The following is a 25520-nucleotide window of genomic DNA, read 5'->3' as shown; positions in this document are numbered from 1 at the left end:
CAAAAATACTGAACCCCGATGAAATTCCAAATGGAAAGTCCCTAATCAAATGACTAAATCAAAAGCTCAAACACATCAAACGAATGGATAACAACTGTCATATAACTGCATTAGAAGCATTATTATCTAAATAAAACGGTTTATATAAAAATAGGAAGTTCAATGAGACAGACAACTGTCCACCAGAAAACAAGTGACATAGAATATAATAAATATAGGTTTTTATACGTCTTTCAGCAATTAGTAAAATCCATGCCTCATAGTCAGCTATAAAGGACCCGAAATAACAAATGTAAAACAATTCAAACAATAAAACTAACGGCATGTTTATTTTATATTTATGTACAGCAACAAACGACAACCACTGAATTACAAGCTCCTGACTTGAGCTAAACATACAGAGTGTGGCGAAAGTAATGTAACAGCACAAAAAAAACTCAATTGAATAGTGTTCAACTCATTTGATTTATATAACGCAACAAAAAAAAAGTAACAAAAACACAGTATTTATATGGGGACGAAGTCCCCTATTACAGTAGAAAATTCAATAAAAAAAAAAAAAAAAAAAAAAAATCGGGAAAATTTCCCGAATTTTACATTGTACTAATGAACTCAAAATCGTTCAAATTTTTTTTTGTCGCGTTTTTTAATTTCCTGATCTGCGCAGAACACAAAACTCTACTTCCTTCTTCCGGTCTTGTTGTCGTGAGACTTTGATTAGCCTAGTAAAATATAGGAACTCAAGGAACACAATACCAATATTTCATTTTTTAATAATTCTTTGTATTTGGTATGAATAAACGTTAGGCCTACCTGATGCATTGCGTTTCTTTGTTTACATTGAACATGACGTCATAACTTAAATAACGTCACAAGTAAAATCCCTAACAATAGAACCAAAATCGGAAACGTTACGGTATTTCCGTATTTTTTTTTTTTAACAAATACTTAAAATACAAAAAAAATAATTTAAACAAACTTCGTCCCCATTCACAGGTAATGCCATCCTCATATTACCTCCCTAAAATTAAAAAAAAGACACTCAGTACGGATTTGAAAGTACTCGCAATACCTGACAGCTAGTTCAAAGCCAATTACAACCGTATTTATAATGTATGTTTGTTTAATTAATTTCAGTTCCTATTGTATTCTTTTTAAAACATATTTCAGATATTATTCTGCTTTTCATGAATCTACTAACTGGTAATAATATCGTTGCTTTGTCTGATTACTGTTTCAGTGACACTTTGAGTAGTTAACAGGCATTTGAGAATTGATTTCATTTTTATTTATTTTTTACGTTTTTTTATTGATGAACTCATTGGTGTGGTTTATTTTTGACTTATGTATTATGCATTTTTTTTATGAATGGATCAATATAATGTTTAATGATGTAAAATAAGCCATAATAGCAAACCAAAAAAATAGTTTATGTTCTTTCAGATCTCTTGGTATCTTTCTATTTTTAGTTTAACGGAACGGGGGTGCGTCGGTTGCGATCGCACCCCCTCTTTAAAAAAAAAATTAATAATTATTATTTTCAGGCACAGATGAGCACTTCTTTTTCTTCCATAACGGTTGGGTTCCTTGAATGAAACGTTCAAACTCTGCAGGATTACTCTTGTCGACGTTACATATCTAGTCCTCTAAGGCTATATACAGTATTTACAATAAAATCAGGTTGTTACTGTTAAAGTTACAATCGTTAGGTCTGGTATTAATGTGTTGTCTGTAGCCCTGAGCGGAAATCTTCAACTGACCCCACTTCAGCAACCCTGGCAGGTAATTTATTCAATTCCATGATTGTTCTTGAAAAGGAGTTCCTGTAGACATCACTGTAACCCTCTGTTCACGGTAAAACTTGTGTCCACCACGAGTTCTGCTGTCGCCACCTTTGATGTAAGTACTCTTGTTGATATCTATCAGCTTATTCTGGATACGATAGAGCATGCATATAGCCTGTTGTCACATCGTTTTGTCTATAGATCTTCTAACATTGTAATGACACACCCTTATGTGCGTGATGTGTAGTCATCATAGACAAATCTAGCAGCTCTTCGCTGTATGAGTTCTAATGTATTGATGCTTTCTTGGTTGGTTGCGTTCCATATAGTAGAAACATACGCTATGACAGGTCGCACGAGAGTTGTATAGCCAGCGTACATAGCTGTGAAACCTAAGCTTCCAACCGTACAAGGGTTGCATAGCCAGTCAAGGCCGTTAAATATTTCCATTTGTTGTTGTAGCCAGCAGCCTTTACTTTCCTTGTACATTCTTTTATGTTTCGTTTAACAAACCCAAGTGTTCGGTTACCCTTTGCTGTAACGTTCTGGATATGTTTGTTCCACGATAGATTATTTGATATTGAAACTCCCAAGTACTTGGCACTATCTACTGATTCGAGTGTGTGTACATGTTAACTGTATGGGTATTGTAAAGGTTCTTTGTTCTTTGGTGTTATGCAGATAACATTGCATTTTGTTGGATTAAATCTCATCATTCATGTCTTTTCCCAATTTTCTAACGCTTCAAGGTCTCTGCAGTTGGTCTGTATCTTTGGTGCTACTAATTCCCCTGTACAGTAGACTGTCATCAGCAAAGAGGCGGACGTCTGATGTTATTGATGTTTGTTATGAACAATGAAGGACCTGGCACTGTGCCATATGGCCTCCTGACAGAACATCGTCTTGTTGAGATCGAGCTCCTTTCAATACTACCTGTTGTTTCCTGTTTAATTGGAATGAACTGATCTAGGAGTTTGTACAGTAGTCTTGAATAAGGAACCTTGTCAAATGCCTTTTCAAAATCTATGAGGATGATGTCAATCTGGGTTCCATTTGAAATGTATTTGGTTATATGATCGATGATGAATTAAATTCTCAAAATAAAGCAATATTAAATGCAAGTAGGTATATGTGTATATATAAGAATGTATATTGCTGCACTTTATCCGGAATAATTGCGGAACAAAGCCAGGTGATGTGTGCATGGACGTTATCACATGAATGAAATTGTTAAGTTGACTTTGAATAGTAACTTCAGAGAAATCAATGGTTTATACGTTTCCCTCAAGTAAATATCAACCAAATTACCATATAAAAGAACTAAAATTGAAAAGCATTTTAATGCATTTTAAACTGACAACTAACATATTGATAGAAAATGGAAAATGAAAAACAAATGGTTAGTGTGAAAAACTTTTCTGGTATTATCTTCATCAAGAACGCTCAATCCCTAGACAAGTATAAATAAATGAATATCCGAACATGATGTGCTATTATACCACTATCCCAGGATATAGTTTTTCGCACGAAAACATTTTCAAATCATGTATGTGTATATCCAAAGTCAGCACCATGTAATTAAGTGGTTGTCTTTTGTTGCTGTCTGTCATGTTTCTTTCTCGTTTGTTCTTCTACCGTGTACAAATCAGGTCGTTGGTTTTCTGATTTAAATTCTATTTTAATGTGTCGCTTCGTGGCCTTTTATAACACGCTTTACGTTATGAATTTTGTTTATTGTTGACAGCTGAGCGGTGACTTGGAGTTGCCTAACACATAGCTTCATTTTGGTTGATAATTTTCTATTTTGCAATCATAATTTTACCACATCTCCTTAATATTTATAATTGAATTATTCACTATTTATTTAATCGATTTCTAAACACAATGTATTGTCTTTTTTACTCTCGTTGTAGGAAGAAAAAGACGTTACTTATAAAACAAAAACATGGATTTGACTTCGAACACCACTACATTGTTGAACCAAACTTCAAGCACTATACAATTACCATTTCCATCGTTACTGATCTTATTTCTCACTCTCCAACAAATTATCTTCGTGGTTGCTTGTACGAGTAATTTGTTTGTTATATATACAGTACTGAGATACATGAGCTTGAAAGACAGTTCGAACGTCTTTATATTAAACTTGGCTATAGCAGACTTCTTCACCGGTATATCTTCAGGAATTCAAATATTGTATATGTTTTACCGCCATTTAGACAAGAATGCTGTAACATGTTTACTACGTTATCAAGGAGTGGGTTCCATGACTATTGCGTCACAAGTTACTGTGTTCCTCCTATCAATTGATCGATACATTGCTGTCTGTTTTCCAGAATCTTATAAAGGAATGTCGTCGAAAAACCTATCCATCATTTTTGTCACACTACCATGGCTTGTGTCTATGTCTTTGTCAGTCCCACCATTTTTTGGATGGAACAATTTTGATATTGCTCATACTTGTAGCTACAGTTTATTGTTTACGCCAGATTACTTCTTGACAATTGCTATTACAGTTTGTTCGTTGAATCTTTTCTCTTTCATCGCTCACTTTCTCATTTTTAATGAAATTCGAAAATTTCACAAGAGGACAAGCCCACTCATTGCATTGGCAATAAAGGATAAAATATTTAAAAGAGGAATACGAGGATCAAAAGTTATGTTATTCATTACAATAGTCTTTACCATATGCTGGATACCATCCATGTCATTATCATTTGCTTACGCCAATGGGAACACGAATGATTCTAATCTAAATGAAGCATCGTTCTGGCTCGCATTCCTTGGCATTTTGAACAGTGTCATCAATCCTGTAATATATGCATGGTATAAGAATGACTTCCGAAAGGCATGTCATAAAGCGTGTTCTTGCTGCTATGAACAACATCAGACTGACTGAGTTCCATGTGAGCACTCATTCAACCACCATTGAAAGATTGCTCATGAATTGAAGGAAGAAATGGTAGATATGTTAGTGATTATCCACGTACCCCTTCAGAAGTCTTTTTTGTTGTTGTAATTTTTTTTTAACTATATTTGTTTTAACTTGTTTGTACTCACAAGCACACGTTTTGTATTTTCAAAGCATACTATTATCGATTGATTAATTGGTTGATTGATTTGTACTGTTTAACGCCACTATTATCACTATTAGCTATTTCCTGTTGGCCCATTTACTATCGATGGAAGAAGCCGGAGTGCTCGGAGAGAACCACCGATCTTCGGCAGGAAAACTGGCAATGGTGGTCAATTACTAGTTAACAAACGTTAAAAAAATGGTAACCCAGCAACATAAAAATGTTCAGGTGAGCATAATCACGGTCTAAAAAATAGACAAAGAACTTTTTTTAAAGGCAACCTCAAAATTGTTTACAATCTAGAAAGCGTTGGGCTTTTCGATACTGCTTTCTTCTAGAAAATTATTTTAAATGTATACGAGTGTTTGACGTTGGCAATTTTTCCCTTAAAAAGATAGAAGACAATACGAGTTATAAATTGTTTTAAAAAGGAGGGAAACAGATTAAGAAAACATGTTCAAATACTTGTTAAATAACCCATTTTCGACATTTATGTATAATCAACTATTCCATTGTTATTATCTATTTCCAATAATAGAAGTTAATTTAAAAAAAACCATGATCGATCAGACAAGAAAATGTTTACAATCACTGCATAAAAGCTTAAAACTGAATACCATGACCACAAACCCCAACAAATCAAAGTGATGGAAATCACTCATGGAAAGATTAGAAGAGTAGTTTGAAAAAAATCATATTAAGGGATGATGGGGAAAAATGAACATTAATAAAGCACTATTGCTGAAAATTGCATTAACAGCAGGTCCTTAAAAGGAAAAGTGCTTTTCCAGTATGAGAATAACATGAGCTCATTTAATTAAATAATATGGGTCTCTTAATTTGCACAATTTTATTTAAACTGCAGTTTATATCTTAACCAAATAATGTAGCCCGTTCTGAACATGTTTCAAAAAAACAATCAATTGCAAATCAAAAATTCTTCTAGTAAATGCTTCCAACTATTATTGTAAGACATAAGATTGAGACCAACAGCTAAGAACTTTAAACTGTCAACAAAAATAATCTAAATTTGTTGTTTTGGGGCATTTTGTAAGTTGAAACATAGGTTATATGACATTGAAGATTAAAAGTTGTAGAGCGCCTTTTGGTCAATTTTTAAAGTAGTTTTCAAAACAGGGCATTGAAAATGTACTTTTTCATCGAAAACAAATAAAAAAAAGTTATTTTATCAAAATGTGATTCTTTCTTGATTGCAAAAATATATAATCACTTCTAATAGAATTTCAAATGACTAAAATAGACATAATGATTGATGGGGAATAAATTAATAAACAATGGTTTGTTTTAATAAAAAGTTTAAAAATTTTCAAACTGTTTCAAGCCAATTCCTGATGATAAAAAAAATGAGTGAACTAATTTAAATTATTGATTAATTACAGATGATTATTGGAAATTTATCAAGTAAATTATGGGCCTTACTTGAATAGCTTTTATATATTCATATTTATATTCATATTTTTTTTAAAAGATCTTGTTAATCCATTGATCATTTATCTTTCAGACATAATTTACAGAATCACTTTATGTATTGTAGATCAAAAGTAATCTAGGCAATAAATAAATCTTTCATCCTTATATATATCAAACATCTAATATATACATTTGTGTATTCAATTATGAGGTCAAATAATTGCATATTGAAGGTTCTAATTATGTAAGACAGGTTGATAAGTAATGTGGTCAATTTGATTGACAGTTTAGGAGGTGAGGCATTGTAATTAATACCCAACTACCTAATCAAAATGTTATATAAAAAAAGCCTGCACATCAACACACCTTAGTTACACACATTTTTGGATGAACTGCTCCAAAAATACACCAATATTTTCAGTTCATATGTGTATTATGTGCACATACATGAGAACTATAGGGAACTATATTTCAGTGTGAATACATTTAGTAACAGAAGCTAACCTGTCGTGTTGTTAGGGAGGCCAGTGCCTTAGTAAGATTTAGAACAAGTTCTAATCTTTCCAAAAACGGAGAGTGAGCTCATGTATCCCGGAAGGATGAGGTCATCCTACTCCATATATGGCACCAATTGTGTTGCACATGCCAAGTAAAGATATGTCTCAATATGTCCAGGAAGGGTAACATCATCCTTCACCCGTTGTGTTGGGATATTTAATACTAGAACATTGTATCGCAAAAAGCGTCATGTATACATAATTATTTGTAGTGATATATTAAAATAAGTTTTAATTTAACGGTGAAAACGTGCATAACAAATTGAAGGAATACCATATTAGAGGTATTAGAGGGTGTGCATAGGGGTTTACAGAATAGAGAAAAATGGGCCAAAAAATATGAAAAATAGAGAAAATGAACAAAAAAAATAAGATGCAAAAATAAAAACAATATAGAATAATGGGCAAAAAATATATCCTTTCCTTAAACACGTTCGTGTTGACCCACATGATGACGAACAGAGAAATAGCAAGGCAATGACAGCTGTTGTAAGCAATTCAAAATGTTGTTTTCCGTTTTGACAAAAAGTAACCATTTCAAATAATACTTTCGGGGCTAGTTGAAGACCGCTTACGGGTGTGGAATTATCTCGCTGCGTTAAATTTCCATTGGTGGCCGTGGACTGTTTTCTGGTTTTTGGTCTGGGTGTGTCTTTTTGACACATTCCCCGTTTCCATTATATATTCTATTGTATATAACTGTGTGATTAATGTTACTTGATTATCAAGTACAGCATCTGTTTTCTTAATGAATTAGTCTTATAATTTAGTACACCTGACACGCCTTTCCATAAAGAAAACTCATCAGAGACGCCCGAATGATACAACTTAAAAAGCCAAATAAAGTACAAAGTTGAAGAACATTGTGGACTCAAAGTTCCAAAGGGTTTTACCAAATACAACTTAAGCTACTTTTCCTAGGGAAGAAAATCAATAAAATTATTTGTAGTTATATATTCAGTATGAAGTGCTGTGATCGAAAACAAATGAAACACACTGCAAAAAGTTAGAGTAAAGCCATATTTTAACGCAATTTATCGATTCTTTCTCATATAACACGTTCGAGATATGTAAAGTGGTTATTGATATAGAATACTATAGCGTATGTCCTCTTTGCCATGATGTATGAAAGGTGTGAGCATTTTCATTCGTTTTATAACCGGGCGTTTTCCGTGTTATAGTAATTCAAAGACGGAATACCAATACTTTAAACTTTATTAGCAAGGTCCGGACAGTACCAGACCTAAGACCTAAACTGACTACCAAATAACATACAAAAGCATATATAAAAAACAGTTACCATAGAAAAGGATTAGTGTCCAACGGATTAACTTGTCATGGTCAGAGTGATTTCCGTCACGACAAACATATATTTAACAATACAATTAATTAGACACAAAGAAATGTAAAAGGTTTGATAAACGGATTAATAAATTGTCACTATAGCACTTAAAATATATTGTCTGAACTGGATTTATTTCTAATTGCAAATAGTCCAAATCTTCCTGGTTATAGTTCTTTAAATTAATAAATTGTTTCAGGAAATTTAACGATACGGAACAGCAAACTCAGTGCAGATTTTTTTTTAACATATTTGTTATAGTAATGGTGTGTAATGACATCGTTGCTATTTATTTATCAATTCCATGTTCCTTCTTTTCGCTATAAACCAATATAGTAATAAATTGTTGTTCTAATTATTACATCTTGTATTTTGGAGATTATTATTGTTGTGCTAATAAACACTTTTGAAAAACATTTCCAGGTTGTGATTTTACTATCGTTGTTATATTTTTCGTTTTTTTATATTTTATTTGGCTCTAGATATTTGTTACAGTCAAACCTGCTAAAAAGGTCACCTATATGGAACGAAAAATATCTTGTCAGGTCATTTATATGAAACGAAAACATGTCCTGTCAGGTCATCTATATAAACAGAGAACATGTCTTGTCTGGTCATCTTTACGAAACGAGTACATGTCTTGTCAGGTCATTTATATGAAACGAAAACAGGTTTTGTCAGTTCATCTATATAAACAGAAAACATGTCTTGTTTGGTCATCTTTACGAAACGAATACATGTCTTGTCAGGTCATCTATATAAAAAGAGAACATGTCTTGTCTGGTCATCTTTACGAAACGAATACATGTCTTGTCAGGTTATTTATATGAAACGAAAAAATGTCTTGTCAGGTCATCTATATACAACGAAAACATGTCTTGTCAGGTCATCTAAATGATACGAAAACATGTCTTGTCAGGTCATCTATATGATACGAAAACATGTCTTGTCATGTCATTTATATAAAACGAAAAAATGTCTTGTCAGGCCATCTGTATACAAAGAAAACATGTCTTGTCAGGTAATATATATACAACGAAAACATGTCTTGACAGGTCATCTATATGAAACGAAAACATGTCTTGTCAGGTCATCTTTACGAAACGAAGACATCTCTTGTCAGGTCATCTATATAAAAAGAGAACATGTCTTGTCTGGTCATCTTTACTAAAGGAATACATGTCTTGTCAGGTCATCTATATGAAACGAAAACATGTCTTGTCAGGTATTCTTCACGAAACGAAGACATGTTTTATCAGGCCATCTATATGAAACGAAAACATGTCGTGTCAGGTCATATCTATGAAGCAAAATCATGTCTTGTCAGGTCATCTATATGAAACGAACACATGTTGTGTCAGGTCACCTATATGAAATTTGATTTCTGACACTGCCTTTCATTTAGAAGTAAATAATTCATTAAAATCGTTTTTATCAATTGCCCCCTGGTGTTTTTCTTAAAATATTCAGAAATTTTATTTTCGCGTTTCAATTCTTACCACGAAAATAACGAAAATAAAACTGACACGAAAATGTTCCGGTTTACTCTGTTTATTTCTAAAAGTGATGAATATGTTTCAATAATGAAACATGCATTTATTAGATTTTAGATTGGCCATTACATATTTAATTGATAATACAGCATCTCCTTGTTTTGATATAAAAAGAGAAAGATAAATGTTCGATGTTCGATTACGCATTTCTGAATTAATCTTCATCAGAAACTCATATCAGCCAAAAGAAAATTGGAGAAACCAACGTTTGATTAAATACATGGAATATATGACAAAAAGGAGATTGCCCATAAAAGGTTATCAGATGTAAACCTTTTACTCAAGCGCTTGTAACCTTCAGTGTTTGTACGATTTTTGAAACAACATTGCTTGTTTGTTTTATTTCATAAAATCATCCAGTAAACTTTAAGGATAACTTAATGATTTAGTTAACCTATTCGTATTTTCATATTACTATGACATAACAAGATTAGAATGTTTAGCACTGTGTATGCATCAACTGTAAGAATGTTTTAGAAATGTAAAAAAAGTGTTACCTGATAAGTAATATAAATCCTGGTATGCTACTGCAAGACAGAAGCAGTTTAAACAGCAAAGATACAATAGTATACGGAATGAGAAACTGGCAATCAGGAGAACACAGTCCAGGTTTTACTGTAAGATCGTTTGAAGATACCATGTTGCCATGAGACGAAAGACATGAACAGCTGCCATATGACTTCATTAGGAATAATAATGTACAAAAACGTTTCACACATTTGTTTTTTTTTTTAATTTGTTGATATTTAATGCAATGTGACATAATAATGGTGTGTGTGTCCACAATTTTGAATCATCAGGCGTTGCTTCTTTCGTGCGCTCTCCATTTTTCAGTATTGTTTTTTTTTTTTTCGTCATGATACTTTTATTCGTCCAGCATCATAGTTTTTCGGTATTACAGTAGATGTTATAGAACAACACCAAATTACCTTTTTACTACTTATATACATGTACATATATAATAAGAAGATGCGGTATAATTGCCAATGAGACAACTCTCCACCAGAGACCAAGTGACTAAGAAGTTAACAACTGTAGGTTTACATACGATCTTTATCAATGAGAAAAACCAGTACCGCAAAGTAAGATATAGTGGGAGGGTTGAGATCTCAAAAATCATGTTTAACCCTGCTTGACTCCGCCTCATTTTTGCACCTTTCACTAGTCAGGAACCTCTGGCCTTTGTTAGTCTTGTATGATTTTTAGTTTTAGTTGCTTGTGTTTCTTTTTCAAGGCTGCACGTGAAATAAAAATTGCAAAACACGTTGTACGACAGTAACCCTTTCCCACTCTCTTTAGTCATTGCCAAACAAACGACATCTCCTTATTTTAGTATAAAGTTATAACTGGTATGGCGTACTTTTGGTTTTCGCCGCAATAACATATAGCATCATTCGATAACTGATAGACATATATTTTAATGAATATCTGCTGCACGTTTGGTAACCTGCATCATTTAAAACAAGCCAACGTTATATATATGAGGCTCTGGGTATGGTTTACAGAACAGAGGATAATGGGGGAATGCAATACAAAGGCCCCTTAAAAAAGAAGAGAGAATAATGGGGTGCTAATATATAAGAATAGAGAAGATGTGGGAAAGAATGATATAGAAAAATGGCAAAAACAACAAAAATGAAGAACTATCCAAGTTCGTATATATATTACCTGTTGAAAATTTTCTGTACATCCAGCATGGCATGGTGAAAAGTAGTTGGTGTTATGTGTCTCTGCACACACTGGGAGGTAATTATTACCACAACGGCATTGGTCCATGCAGAGCGAGGAATTAGTGTTCAGATGACTGTTGACAAATTAAAAGACGTTTCTTTAACGGAATGAACTTATGAAAACGAAGTGAGACAGGTTATTTGAAATGGAGAACATATGAAATCATCATGGATGAAGCAACTAATTATGATTTTTCTTCTCGATCGCTAATAGGATGAGACCATTTGATATTCTGAATAGGATCATCAAAAATCAAATTTATGGATAGAAACAATTAAAGCGCTGTTCCGATGCTTTTAGGTATATTTTATGTCGTTCAAGTAATTTTCAATCATGTATTGAGATTCCTTCTTGTCCATTAAATGCTAAAAGAACACCGGTTTGTGTAGGTGCTTTGTGATAATATGTTTTTTTAATTCACTAAATCTAAATAGTTTTTTGTCTATATACTTGCATGTTATATCCAATAATGTCTGGCATTGGACAGCCTAGAGACATGTTTACCACATTAGAAATGATATCCAATAATGAAACTAGTATAAGGAACTTTATACAGGTTATAGGAGAAAACTTTTTCCTTGATGTGATAATACCTCCAAATAGTATACCCGCTGATACTGGTATTACTTGTAAAACACCTAAAAACAAATATTTGTTGGTTTAATTGTTTTTTTTAACAACATTGATAAAACTACTAAAATTGAAAATGGAAATGGGGAATGTGTCAAAGAGACAACAACCCGACCATATAACAGACAACAGCAGAAGGTCACCAATAGGTCGTCAATGCACCGAGAAATTCCCGCATCTGGAGGCGTCTTTCAGCTGTCCCCTAAACATATACATACACTAGTTCAGTGACAATGAACGCCATATTAAACTCCAAATTATACACAAGAAACTAAAATTAAAAATAACATCAGACCAAACAAAGGTCAGAGGCTCCTGACTTGGGACAGGCGCAAAAATGCGGCGGGGTTAAACATGATTTTGATATTTCAACCCTCCCCCTATACCTCTAGCCATTGTAGAAAAGTAAATGCATAACAATACGCACATTAAAATTCAGTTCAAGAGAAGTCCGAGTTTGATGTCAGAAGATGTAACAACAGCAAATAAACATAATGACGATAATACATAATGTTGGTTATTTGTGGGGTTCTTATTGCTCAGCCTTTAGTTTCTATGTTGTGTTTTGTGTACTGTTTTGTTTATGTTTTTGTCTTGTTTTCCTTATTACGCCATAGTGTTGTCGGTTTATTTTCGACTTATGAGTGTGAATGTTCCTTTGGTATATGTCTTCTCTCTTTTAAAGGCATTTTATGAGCAATATCCGATGACATGCACATTTTATGCCAAATTTCAATTATAAATAGCAATATATAATCTACATATTACCTGTAAGAATACTGGACATCCAACGTTGTTGTCCAAACTGAGTTTCTATATACTTAGGTGTAAAAGCTAGTGCTCCGGCAATGGATAACACGTCCAGTGAGCCAGACAGATTGATACTCATGTACAATTTGTTTTTCAGAAGACGTTTGATAGTCCTAGAGAACTCTTTAAAAAAATGAAAGAATTGAAATGTGCATCAAGTTCAGAATTGCACAGATCGTAAATTCGAAAAAAACGTACATTATTCGTACATTAAACATAATTATTCGCGATCTATCGTCACAGAGAAATTGAGCTCACATTATCTTTCAGTGTTTGTTTACACCTTGAGCAACCAATAACAAAACTATTACCGTATGCAAGATGATTGTGTAATATTTTCAACATTAACTGCCATTCTGATCATAGGTTTGAAGATGCCTGTACCAAGTCAGGAATATGACAGTTGTTGTCCATTCGCTTGATGTGTTTTATCATTTGATTTTGACATTTGATTAGGGACATTCCGTTTTGGAATTTTCCTTGGAGTATTTTTTTGACGTTACTTTTTATACCCTGTCAAGGACACCGATCACATTGCACGTTCAGCCATGGTAACTTACTCGAACATAATGTTACAGCCAATTCCATTGGGTGTGTAGGCAAAAGTAATATCTTAAGTTAGCTTGCTTGCTAACTGAACCGTGAAGTTATTCTTAGGTTAGGTAAACTACCCCACTTTAAGAGTAGACTAGTCCGACAACTAACCATTCTATCTGTCTGTAGAACTAGCCTATTTCGAAAGGAGGGTAGTTAACCTGACCTAAAATTGACTTCACGGTTCAGCTAGCAAACAAGCTAACCAAAGATATTACCTTTGCCTACACACTCAATGGAATCGACTGTAATAATTAATATCTTTAACGTTTTAATTTACCTTTGACGTACGTTGTAATGATCATTTCAGTTTGGTTGCTTTTTTCGCTTTCATTTCGGAATATTGATTTCTTGTAGTGGTTTGGAAAGAACATAATTGGTATTCCCGATACTATTGATAGTGTTCCAAACACTATAAAACCAAGCCACCAAGCACCAATCCATCGATGATCTTTAGAAGACATACTAACTTCTGGCGGGAAAACATTATAATATTGTAAATATATTTAACGAGTTTTGGTCAAGACTTTAAGAAGGCATTTTTGGACAGAGAAATCGTGATTGGTCATTTCTTTCAAAAATGTAAATACAGAAACCTCAAAGGTAAAAAAAGGTATTTACTTTGAAATTCCATCGTCATACCTGCCAACTGTCAATATTTGTGGGGAGGCTCCCAAATAGAAATTTTAAAAGAGTAATTATGTCCACAATTTTAACAAAACAATTAATTTTACAATGAATTGAGGCTTATAAAAGTATAAAGAAGCAAAAAAAACCAACCATTACAGTTGAATTGGAAGGCCCCCTTGAAGGTTTGTTTAGGAGTATGGCAGCCATCTTGCACACAAAAAAAAACCATGGTCATTTAGAAAACTTGGCAGGTATGTGATGTATGAGAAAAAAACCAAGATGAATACTTAGTCTATTCAATTCGATTCAATATTCAATGCGAGAAAGAGCACGTTAGAGGCGTGGTCCAAATACTGAGACGCCGAGGAACAATAAAAGAGAACACTATGAAAATATTAGAGATACCGATGAAAATTATTAGACATATATATACCGATGCAAAATATTAGAGACACCAATGTCAAAAAAAAAAGAAACCGAAGAAAATGTTAGAGTTACCGATTAAAATATTAGAGATAACGTTGAAAATAATCAAGATACCGACGAAAAAATATTATATATACCGTTGAAGAATATTAGAAATATACCAGAAATATACCAGAAATGTCGGAATGCTCTCGAAGAGCATTTAAATATATTAATGTAGTAATACTAGTATGAAGCCATTCTAAATTTCTAATATAAACAGTACAATTTAAGAGGGGTACAGTAAATATAAGAGGGGTATGGTATAATGTAAGAAGGGTAATATAGATACCTTGAAGTGTAACATGGATTTGGCTAAAATAACCTCCAAGACCACAACTAATAGCAGGTCCAAGAATAGCTACTGATGATATTACGCCTATAAAACAAGAGGGTAAATCTGATAAGTACTTTTGTTTTGTAAGATTTTTTTGTTCTGTTTTTTTTTTCGGGCTTTTTTGTATGATATATTTTCTTTTCTGTGTGAATATAGAGATTTTAGATTCTAAAAACTATGAAATGCCATATATATGAAGAATAGACACCAAGAGCATTACAATGTTTCATGTATAGGGAATAAACCTAAAAGACACTAATTAATAAAAACAGCAGTAGTATACCGCTGTTAGAAATTCCAAAATCGATTGAGAGAAAACAAAATCCGGGTTATAAACTAAAAACTTATTAACTAGATGGCAAAAATGTTTTTAAACAAGAACTATCTTTAAAAAAGATATCCGACGTATTTAAATTTGAGTATATGTTTAAAACTATCATTTCAATAACCTTCAGAAGCACAAAGATACCATTTAAATAACGTTTTCTCTGTTTGTGTTCAGTATCGTTCAGTATTCCCGGTCCTCGTATCTTTCTGTTTACATTCACCAAAACCCCGCGTAAATCTCACATGCGTAGGTGCGTTCTAAAAGTCATGTACGTTCGTATAACAAAGTTTACATTAAAAATTATATAATTGTCCCGAATAAACAGCTGTCACGGATGCAAAGAGCTATTGGAGAAACAATTATTTTAATAGAAATATAAATCTTTGTAAGATCTAGTTCAAATATTTATAGTTTTTCACTTGCTTTCCATCACGATATAATTAACGAGACGTTTTTGCAAACACAACCAAATCACCCAAAATGACTGCATTTTGTCCAATCACAGAAAGGATTTTCGAGCATGCGTATTCTGTTGCCATAGTTAAGCGTCCTTAAGTTCAAAGGACACAAACCGAAACTATACCGACTATGTCGGAAAATTTTGAAAATAGTCTTATTTAGAACGTGTTGTTTTCATACTTATCATTTAAACTGACTAATCACGTACCCAAGTAAGCCGCAGTACTGGACTGTTTTACATTGGTGTCGATATAATCAATTAGGTATGGTTCAACTGGTGATCTCACGATTCCTTGAAGTATCATCCCGGAAGCTATGATTGCCATAGAAACGACTGTATATGGTGTAGGACTTCCAACCCTTGTTATATCTGAGGTATCTTCACACTGGTCCAATATTTGGGGAGTTTCTGTACTTGAGTGGGAACCTTCTAGGGCGTAAGTGTGGCACAGGTCTTCAGAATGAACATCAACCCAAAGAAACATTTCCAAAGGATGTTTCGTTTGATAATTTGAATTCGTATTTTAATGGAGAGGCAAAATATGATATTGAACAAAGATAGGCTGCCAGTCCAGCTAATACGTTGGAAATACATAAAGCACGTGGTTTGTGAACTCTCCCAGAGAAGAAACTAGCAAATAATATAAAGGAAAGAAATCCTATATCAAATGCACTTATCAATAATCCACTTTGAGTGCTAGAAAATCCAAATTGTTTCTCTAAAGTTGTTATTTGTGTTGAAACAAAAACTGTTAAAGTACTCGTAAACAAGTTAGATATGGCACAGAAGGCACAAAATACTTTCATACTAGCAAATCTTTGCATACATTGTGGTGAAAATCCACCGATTCCACATCTAGTTGTAGGTATCATTATGGTTGCCTCATTCTATAGCTGTCTGTTTCCAACCTGACTTTCTAGTGGAGAAATCGAAAGCGGTCCTAATTCTTAGTTAATATATGTTAACATGAACAGGCTATTTGATATTGTATTTATATTGTGTCATATGTTGTCATGTTAATGTTATATTTAACGTTGCCATAAAAGTGGGAGGTTTGGCATGCCACAAAACCAGGTTCAACCAACCGTTTTTCTCTAAAAATGTCCTGTACCAAGTCATGGAAAATGGCCATTGTTATATTATAGTTCGTTTCTGTGTGTGTTACATTTTAATGTTGTGTTTATGTTGTGTTGTTGTTCTCCTCTTATATTTGATGCGTTTCCCTCAGTGTTAATTTGTAACCCGGATTTGTTTTTTTTTCAATCGATTTATTTCAAACAGCGGTATACTACTGTTGCCTTAATATTCATAGATAAAAAAAATCGTTTTATAATGTATGATTACTTGTTTTTGCCAAATGTCTTTTTGAATGATTTAAGCTTTTTCAATTGTTATTTTATAGTTTGGTCTATTTATATTGCAATGTTACAGTACTGTCGAGGGTTAAGGTGTCGGTTTTGTTTCGTATGTTGTGTGTTGATGTGGTTCATAAGTGTTTCTTGCTTCTCGTTTTTACACAGGTTATTGTTTTCTGATCTCATTAAAAAGAAGTATAAACTTATATTAACAATATTACTCACGTAGTTCCAAATATTTACCTCTTTTGACTACACTACCAATAATTTACCCATACTTTTTTGGTACATTTCTACCCTCGTGCATATCAGTACTGCAAGGAAAGACTGAAAACTTATAATGTTATACTTTCAATGAAATCACAATTTGCATACGGAAGACAATATAAGGATGCATGGTGTTCCAACTGAGTACACAACAGGTACAAGACATTCAAATGCAATTATTTTGTATCAAATTTTATTACATTCTGAAGCCTTGAAGAAGTCAGAACACTTCCTGTGTTTATGTTTGAGGTCATAAAGTTAACCTATAGTATGATGTAACCTTCTTTTGAGCCAAAGAAGATAACATCTTTTAACGGAATTCTCTTGAAAGAACATTTAATTATACTGAAATAATGATTGAAATTGAATTATGTGCGTTGCCAGGTGACAAAGCCTATCCTATATCCGCATATCATTTATTCATTTTCTACAATGTGCCAGTCTTAAAAAAAATTGTCTTCCTCTTTTTTATCACAGTAAACTTTCATGAAATCCTATGACAATAATGTATAATTATTTTTCTAGAGGCAGGTGAAAGTTGGTGCGGGATAGTAAAGAACTGCCAGTATATCACCAATCACCACAACCCAAACCGTGATACAGCCTATAAACTGACTCATGTGGAAGAAATTGGACATATCATGGATAATGGTACCTGGAAAGTTAATGGGAAAAGGTAGGTCCACAATTTCTTACACATGATTAAATTTTCTCGAGAAAGAAGGTAATTCTTTTTTTCAAAGATTTCAAATAGTTCAAAAAGGTCATTACCAAATTTAAAGAAGATTATGGATTTTAATTTGCTTTCCAAATAATGCCAATGCTAAATATCATGTAAAAGTCAGAGGAAATCATTTCGGGCAATTTTTGTAACATCAAGCATCATGAATAGGAGATTATAAATTTTAAAGCCTAGATTTTTTAGATTTTACCTCATACATTTTTAAAGCTTAAATCTTTACAAATCACTAAAAATGATAATAAGAAAAGGTGTCACTAACAAATATTTTTTTACAGAATAAATGTCAAATGATATGGTTTAGATGAATTAAAATGATATCTAAATATTTATAAGCTATCATTGAAATATGTTTGGATAATTCTTATATGATTCGCATATAAGGGAATCATGATTTGTATATCATTTTCTTCATCATTTGTTTTTTTTAAATAAGGTATGCTTCAATCTCTATTATCCACTTAAATATTTGCAAATGTGGTCTTTATTGAAATGATTACTATTGAATTCTATTTCAGATTTTATCAGAAATATATTACTTTCAAAATTAATACATTTAATATTAATTGCAGAGTCAGTCCAGCAAGACAAACAGTCGAGGAAATATGCCACAGTAGAATTCAGAGTTTTGTGTTTGGAAACCAAACTGAAAATAATGATGGTATGGATATCATGTTGTTATGTTAAAAATTGATATAAAAGTATTCAACATAGTATTGGTTAGGTTTGGTTGGTGAATAAAGCTTAAGTGCTTGGAGAAAACAACATACCTTTAAAAGGGAGTTGGCAATTTAAACATCTGACTTTTATCAACTAACTCTTTTAGTGGGTTTGCTTTACAAATCTTTTATTTACTTTCAACAATTTTATGATTAATTACACCTTATGTAAGAATCATGGATTTTGATTGGTTGATAGCTAGAGTATTTTTCACCAATTTACTGTGATCAAATGAATATCATTCATTTTTTAATGCGGCTGTGGTATTTGTCAAACGGATATATGCCTTTCTTACCCTCTCTGCCGTCGACTTACAGCTCGTGAAATTATACATTCTCCACTGGTATTTTTCGCAAATACCCCTTCTTAACATGATATATCTGTTAAATATAGTTTAAACAAGAGTGCACATGCCAAAATGTCTCGCCTTCTTTACTAATCATTGAAAATAGGTTGATAGTCCTAAATATAAAGCTTTATTACAAAGTTCTGTTACTTAAACTTAATATTTAGCAAGAAAATAAAACAGTGACAAATGAACCATAAAAATGAGGTCAAAGTCAGATGAACCATGCCAGGCAGGCAGAAAGTCACAGGCTCAACAAATAACCATACATTGTATCGAAATATCAATGTTATTTGTATGAGGCTTAGAAACAGTTAGAAAGCAAGGCTGTACCGAGCATTTCTACCTGTTTCGAGCCGAGTACAAATAGCATTGATATTTCGAGACAATGTATGGTTATTCTTTATATACTGCAACTCTTAAAAATGTTCTAAATGGAATATTTAGGGTAAAAACATCATTTTCTTATTTGAAGCGGTGGGACTTAAAATTTGCACGAACCTGTATGTTTTATTGACGTCATAAATAAAACTCTACGGAAACCCATTGTCAACTTCATAAACAAGGTGATATATGGTCAGTGACTGTATATGACATATACATATCTAACATTGTTGGGTTGATGTTTAGACGAGTTGTTTATGACATATAATTCTAATGCAATTATTTTGTAACAATTGTTCTGATTGGATGACAGCAAGCGTAAAATTCTCTATCTCCTTGTCTGTAACTAGGGAAGCCGACATTTTGAATTTCGGATTGTCGCCAGGTATACTAAATTTGCGACAGTAAAACTACCAATGGACGTCCTTAAAGCTTCAAATACAATACAGTTATCTCTTAAATATACAGTCAATGCAATTTGACTGCTCAAAAAGCACAGCTGCAGTATATAAAATTGAGAATGGAAATGGGGAATGTGTCAAAGAGACAACAACCCGACCAAATAAAAAAACAACAGCAGAAGGTTACCAACAGGTCTTCAATGTAGCGAGAAATTCCCGCACCTTTATTAGCCACTTTATGATAGTTTCAATTTACTTTATTAATAATAAATGTTTAACAGGTGTTATTGTATTACATTTTAGGTCACAGCTCTGTAAAAAGAAGTCATGATGGCTTGATAAAAAAATCCAGAGGAAGAACAAAAAATGGTGAAAAATTAAAAAAAGGAGATGTAATTTATTACTTCAATAATGATCAAGTAAGTATTCACTGAAAACAGTTATGTGTTTTAACTTTTTTATCATGAACAAATGAAATAAGCAGTTTCATTGTTTAGATCTGTATTCAATGAATACAAGACCATACATACTATATATAAAACACTAAAGGTTGAGAAATTCAATTCCCTGAACAGCAGAATGAAGTGACTTCTAATGCTCCAAGAGAGTAATCAATTAATGCTCCTAATTTGGCAACAATCTTCTTACTTAACAGTTGTACTAGTATTGTACTGATATTTGTATGGTTTATTTGATGAAAAAGCAACATTTGTTAGTGTTTGCCTTGCACACGATAGACAAGTTTTTATGAACAGAAAAGATCATGTAATAGTCAAAAACAATCTATTGTTTTAGATCAATATTTCCAAAAATGAAGAATCCTACAGGGAAAAATATCTAATATAGATTTATGTTTGTATATTTTGCAGGTCAAATTTGGTGAAATAATGAATATTTCTACTACACTGATAGACATTTCAAGAATGGTTAAATTAGATGATGAAGATAGAGTATTTAATTGTTATAAACTACGTAAATCATCTGATGAATTATCTCTTGCAATTGACGATGTGCAGGACATTGTGTATGTTGTGCATGATTGTACTAGTTGTGGATGTTGTGTCATTATGACAAGGAATGATGGGAAAATTTCAAGGGTTTTCAAGCACAAATTAGATCATTCTGTTTTTTTAATAAATAGATTTAAAATGAATTTTGACCATAAATTGTGCTGATTTTTGTCTCTTTTTCTTCTGTATAGCATATGTTTGGTTGATAGACACTAGGAATCATTTATCAATAATAAATATTTGTGTTCTGTCTGTATTATTTCCATAATTGCTTCAAAATTTAATAGTGTTAATTTCTTTCTTTGCAAAATTTTTTTTTTTAACTGAATGAATTGTAGAAAATTTGGTGGTTAAATAATAGAATTGTGATTTTGTCCTAAACATAGATTTCCTGTTTGAATGGTTTTACACCAGTAATTTTGGGGCCCTTTATAGCCGTTCGGTGTGAACCAGTCTCCATGTTGAAGGTCGTACATTGACCTATAATGGTTTAATTTTTTAAATTGTTATTTGGATGGAGAGTTGTCTCATTGGCACTCGCACCACTTCTTCCTATATCTAAGCCTTGGTAAAGTGTTATGGTCACTATTTTTTTGTAACCTTATTCATTCAAATATTGAAGATGTTACCAATATTATACAAATATAGCCTTTGTATGAGGTCAATACAAGGATATATTGACCTGAAAGAGGTATATTGACTGAGGACACAATTCTATGAAGACTGGTTTAATAAAATATTTGCATTACATGTATTTATTATAAATTTAACATGTTTTGGCATTGCATATAGTATAGAAATTATAAGAAGAAATATTTATTATATGATAGTTCAATTTTCATTATGTTGAGAATATAGAATTGAATTAACCTTAGTTTCTACAGAAATTTATATTTTTTTATTTGATGTATTGTTGAGGGAATGGCATTTACTGGTCATGCTGCATTACAATTTTTCTATAAAAGCATGCATGAACAGTGAAACTTTGAACAGTTGCTTGCTATGTTTTTTAACTTAACTATGTGCGAAGTGAAGTTAATTTTCATTGTCCAATCAAATTCTAGTATGACTTAAACTCTGCCTACATTGTGTTTGTAATATAAACAGCCAAACATACAACATGTACATAGCAACCAAGTTGATCAAATTTATCTTGCAAGCATAAATAGAAATTATCAAGAACAATCTTTATAATAGTTGTTACCAACTGTGATTAGGTTTTAACCTTATTGTATCAAGTTTGTACCAGATTAGATCAGATTGCTTGAAAAAAATAATATAGTTGATGACCTAAAATAAGTGTACATTTTCAACAGTTCTAAACATCTTTTACATATGTTTGTAAAAAATTATTAATATTTGTTATTCAATGTGATAAATCAACAAACAGATTGTAAATATGATTTCTATAATATATGTATACTAGCATATAAATATGTTCAGTAACAATTGGTGCAGTTGTAAATTTGTAAGAGTTCCCTTCATGCAATGTACCAGGATATATACTTCATACATGCTAGCTTTGGACAAATTACAAGTGAAAAGAATTGCAACTTGGTAAATGTTTATATAGAAAAAAGGAAATCTATACATGGTTTTATCATTAAAAATCTTACAAATGAGCATATAAATGAGGCTGGCATTATGTTATTTTTTGTTATGAAATAATCAGTATTGGCAAAAAATAGTATTATTAAAACCACAGAATTCAAATTTAAGACTGGAATAGTGGTTTTATGCTAATTATTCCCTCACACAACACATCATGATAGAGAAAAACAGTCCCAGTCTTAAGTTACCTGTTCAGGTTAGGTACCACGTCACCTGCGGATTCACTTCTTGTTGTGATGGCATGTTAAACAGTTAGCTCGTTAGTGCATATTTAATCAGTGTAGTACAAAATGAGTAGTTGTTTTTATTCTTGTCCCAATCATGCACTTAACTTGCCACTGGATAACAATACATCCACACTAAAGTCTATTTGAAAGCAATATAATTATACATTTGTAATTTTCAAGTCTTGGTAATTATGTTTTGACTTTACCTAAGCAGGACACAGATAGTATGGTATTATCAAATATAATGTAAGTGAGGCATAAAGCCGAAAAACATATATACAAGAAAATTACTTAAATAGCTGCTGAAGCAAAGCAAAATCAGATATAAAAAAAAAACAGCACAAAAAAAATTAGAATGAATAACAACATTCATAAAGGATGGAAACATACAATATGTCAAAGAGACAAAAAATTACCAACCCAAATGTACAGTAAAACTCATGACCAGCAATATCTTGCTATTAAAACATAATTATATACTTTATTGGGTTTTCATTGAGCATCGATTAAGCATTAAAACATTAACATTTGGTTAGGAAAAATAACATTGTAAATAACACAGTGATCTATTAATGCGTGTACTGAAATGTATGCAGTACATGAACAGTTATGATAAATCAGATTGATACAATAAAACAGAAATATATACAAATATGTGTATATATATATCTTAACTAAAAGTACTGATCATAACTAAATAAATCAGTACTGGAACAGTAAAAACAAAGTTGGTCACCAATTCCGTCCTAATACAGTACTTAAACATTACTGACAAAATCAGTACTAAAACAGTATTGAAACAGTACTGAAAAATAAGTACTGAAACAGTACTGAAAAAATCAGTACTTAAACTTTACTGAAAAAATCAGTACTGAAAATAACAGTACTGACAATATCAGTACTGAAACAGTACTGACAATATCAGTACTGAAACAGTACTGACAATATCAGTACTGAAACAGTACTGACAATATCAATACTGAAACAGTACTGAAAAAATCAGTACTGAAACAGTACTGAAAAAATCAGTACTGAAACAGTACTGAAAAAATCAGTACTGAAACAGTACTGACAAAATCAGTACTGAAATAGTACTGACAAAATCAGTACTGATTTCATTGAAAGTATAACATTATAAGTTTTCAGTCTTTCCTTGCAGTACTGATATGCACGAGGGTAGAAATGTACCAAAAAAGTATGGGTTAATTATTGGTAGTGTAGGTATAAAATTGAAGTATATGATAAAGACTCAAAAGGTTGATAGTATATCATATAAATAATGCAATCATGGTAAGAATTTTAAGTTATTATCTGATTATTTATTGACAAACACAACACTGAATTTGTAGTTGTAAATCATAAGAACCTATCAACGTCCACTCTGTTTTTGTAAATGTATTTCTGCTTGTATCAATCTGACGTCTAAACTAAAGAAAGTAGTCATAGGCGGATCCAGGGGGCCTGCGGGGCCCGGTCCCCCCTCCCTTTCGTGGAAAAAATTTGGTTGATTATATAGGGAATCACTGAAGCGTGACTGGAACCCCCCCTCCCCCCCCCCCCCTTTAGGAAAAGTTCTGGATCCGCCACTGGTAGTAATCGTTTGTTGATGAGGTTCGTAATTGTTTCTCAGTTGTCTTTTTAATACAGATTACGTCGTTGATTTTACCGTTTGAATCGTTGTAAAAAGTAAAATCACAAAAATACTGAACTGAGAGGAAGATCAATTGGGAAAGTCCATAATCACATGGCAAAATCAAATAACAAAACGCATCAAAAACGAATGGACAAGAACTGTCATATTCCTGACTTGGTACAGGCATTTTCATATGTAGACAGGCATTTTCAAAACTAGTAATTTATGGGTCCCTTTATACCTGACTGGCTTGTTGTTTGGTGTGAGCCAATTATCCCTGTTGAAAGTACTTTGACCTATACTGGTTTACTTTTATAAATTTCGACTTGGATGGAGATCTGTCTCAATAACACACATACCATATATCTTCTTATATTTATTTTCCCGCCATCCATTTCAAGATAAAAGAAAAAAAAGTATCTCGAAAAGGATTTGTTTGACCTATCAATATATTCAGCTTGTTTTGTTGCTACTAATGCCCCTACTCATAGTTTTGATTTTGAATTCTAGATTTTTCAATTTCACATTATAAGTAATTGGGGTTTTAATCCCTTTTAACTGTTTAACATTTATTTAATACTTAGAAAAAATTCTAAAAACAAATGTGTTACCTAGTATAAAAGATAAACATCAAAATATATCATTGCAGATTTTATTTTTTATATGGTCCAATACAAATAAATACATCAGGGGCGTAGCTACCCGGAGGCACGACAGCACGTGCATCCACGTCGTTTTCACAAAAAAAAAAAAAAAAAAAAAAAAAAAAGCAGAAGAGAGAGAGATGAGTTGGTCAATCGGCATCGGAGACTTTTGGTGTCTTTTCCGTCCATCCCGGATATTAGTTTGACAACCTAGTTACAAGTGTTGATGAAGCTGTTCATTCAGAAAAAGATCGTAGCTCCGAAGTTGCGTGCACATTGATTCGGCATGCAAAAAAATAAAATGGCAAAATAAAAATTTATAAATTGAATGTTATAGGAAACAACTATGTTGTCACTTTTTTTAATTGATGAAATATCATTAAATAACGACATTTGGTTTCAAAATAATTTGTTTGTTTTGGAGATTATGACAAAATCGGAAGGTTACTTGTAT

At 32.3% G+C, this 25520-nt stretch overlaps 3 protein-coding genes across 3 annotated transcripts; 2 read left to right on the top strand and 1 right to left on the bottom strand.

The window, feature by feature from the left end:
- Nucleotides 1-3891: 3891 nt before the first annotated feature.
- Nucleotides 3892-4683, top strand: LOC139526618 (cannabinoid receptor type 1B-like). The gene has a single exon (XM_071321777.1). The coding sequence runs from the start codon at nt 3892-3894 to the stop codon at nt 4681-4683; it is 792 nt and encodes a 263-aa protein (XP_071177878.1).
- A 5554-nt stretch (nt 4684-10237) lies between these two features.
- LOC139526617 (solute carrier organic anion transporter family member 2B1-like) lies at nt 10238-16213 on the bottom strand. Its single transcript, XM_071321776.1, has 7 exons — nt 15937-16213; nt 14897-14983; nt 13790-13981; nt 12874-13038; nt 11930-12113; nt 11413-11548; nt 10238-10423 (listed from the first exon to the last, which is right to left on the bottom strand). Exons 1-7 carry the CDS (start codon nt 16211-16213, stop codon nt 10238-10240), a joined length of 1227 nt encoding a protein of 408 aa, XP_071177877.1.
- Nucleotides 16214-17449: 1236 nt separating this feature from the next.
- Nucleotides 17450-21146, top strand: LOC139528422 (uncharacterized). Its single transcript, XM_071324393.1, has 5 exons — nt 17450-17506; nt 17877-18027; nt 18663-18751; nt 20245-20360; nt 20811-21146. The coding sequence occupies exons 1-5, from the start codon at nt 17476-17478 to the stop codon at nt 21114-21116; spliced, it is 693 nt and encodes a 230-aa protein (XP_071180494.1). The 5' UTR covers nt 17450-17475; the 3' UTR covers nt 21117-21146.
- Nucleotides 21147-25520: the final 4374 nt, after the last annotated feature.

Source organism: Mytilus edulis, chromosome 6 (assembly GCF_963676685.1).
Source record: "Mytilus edulis chromosome 6, xbMytEdul2.2, whole genome shotgun sequence".
NCBI classification, from domain to species: Eukaryota; Metazoa; Mollusca; class Bivalvia; order Mytilida; family Mytilidae; genus Mytilus; species Mytilus edulis.
Note: the sequence above shows the minus strand (reverse complement) of the source record. Positions and strands in the feature narration are given on the sequence as shown.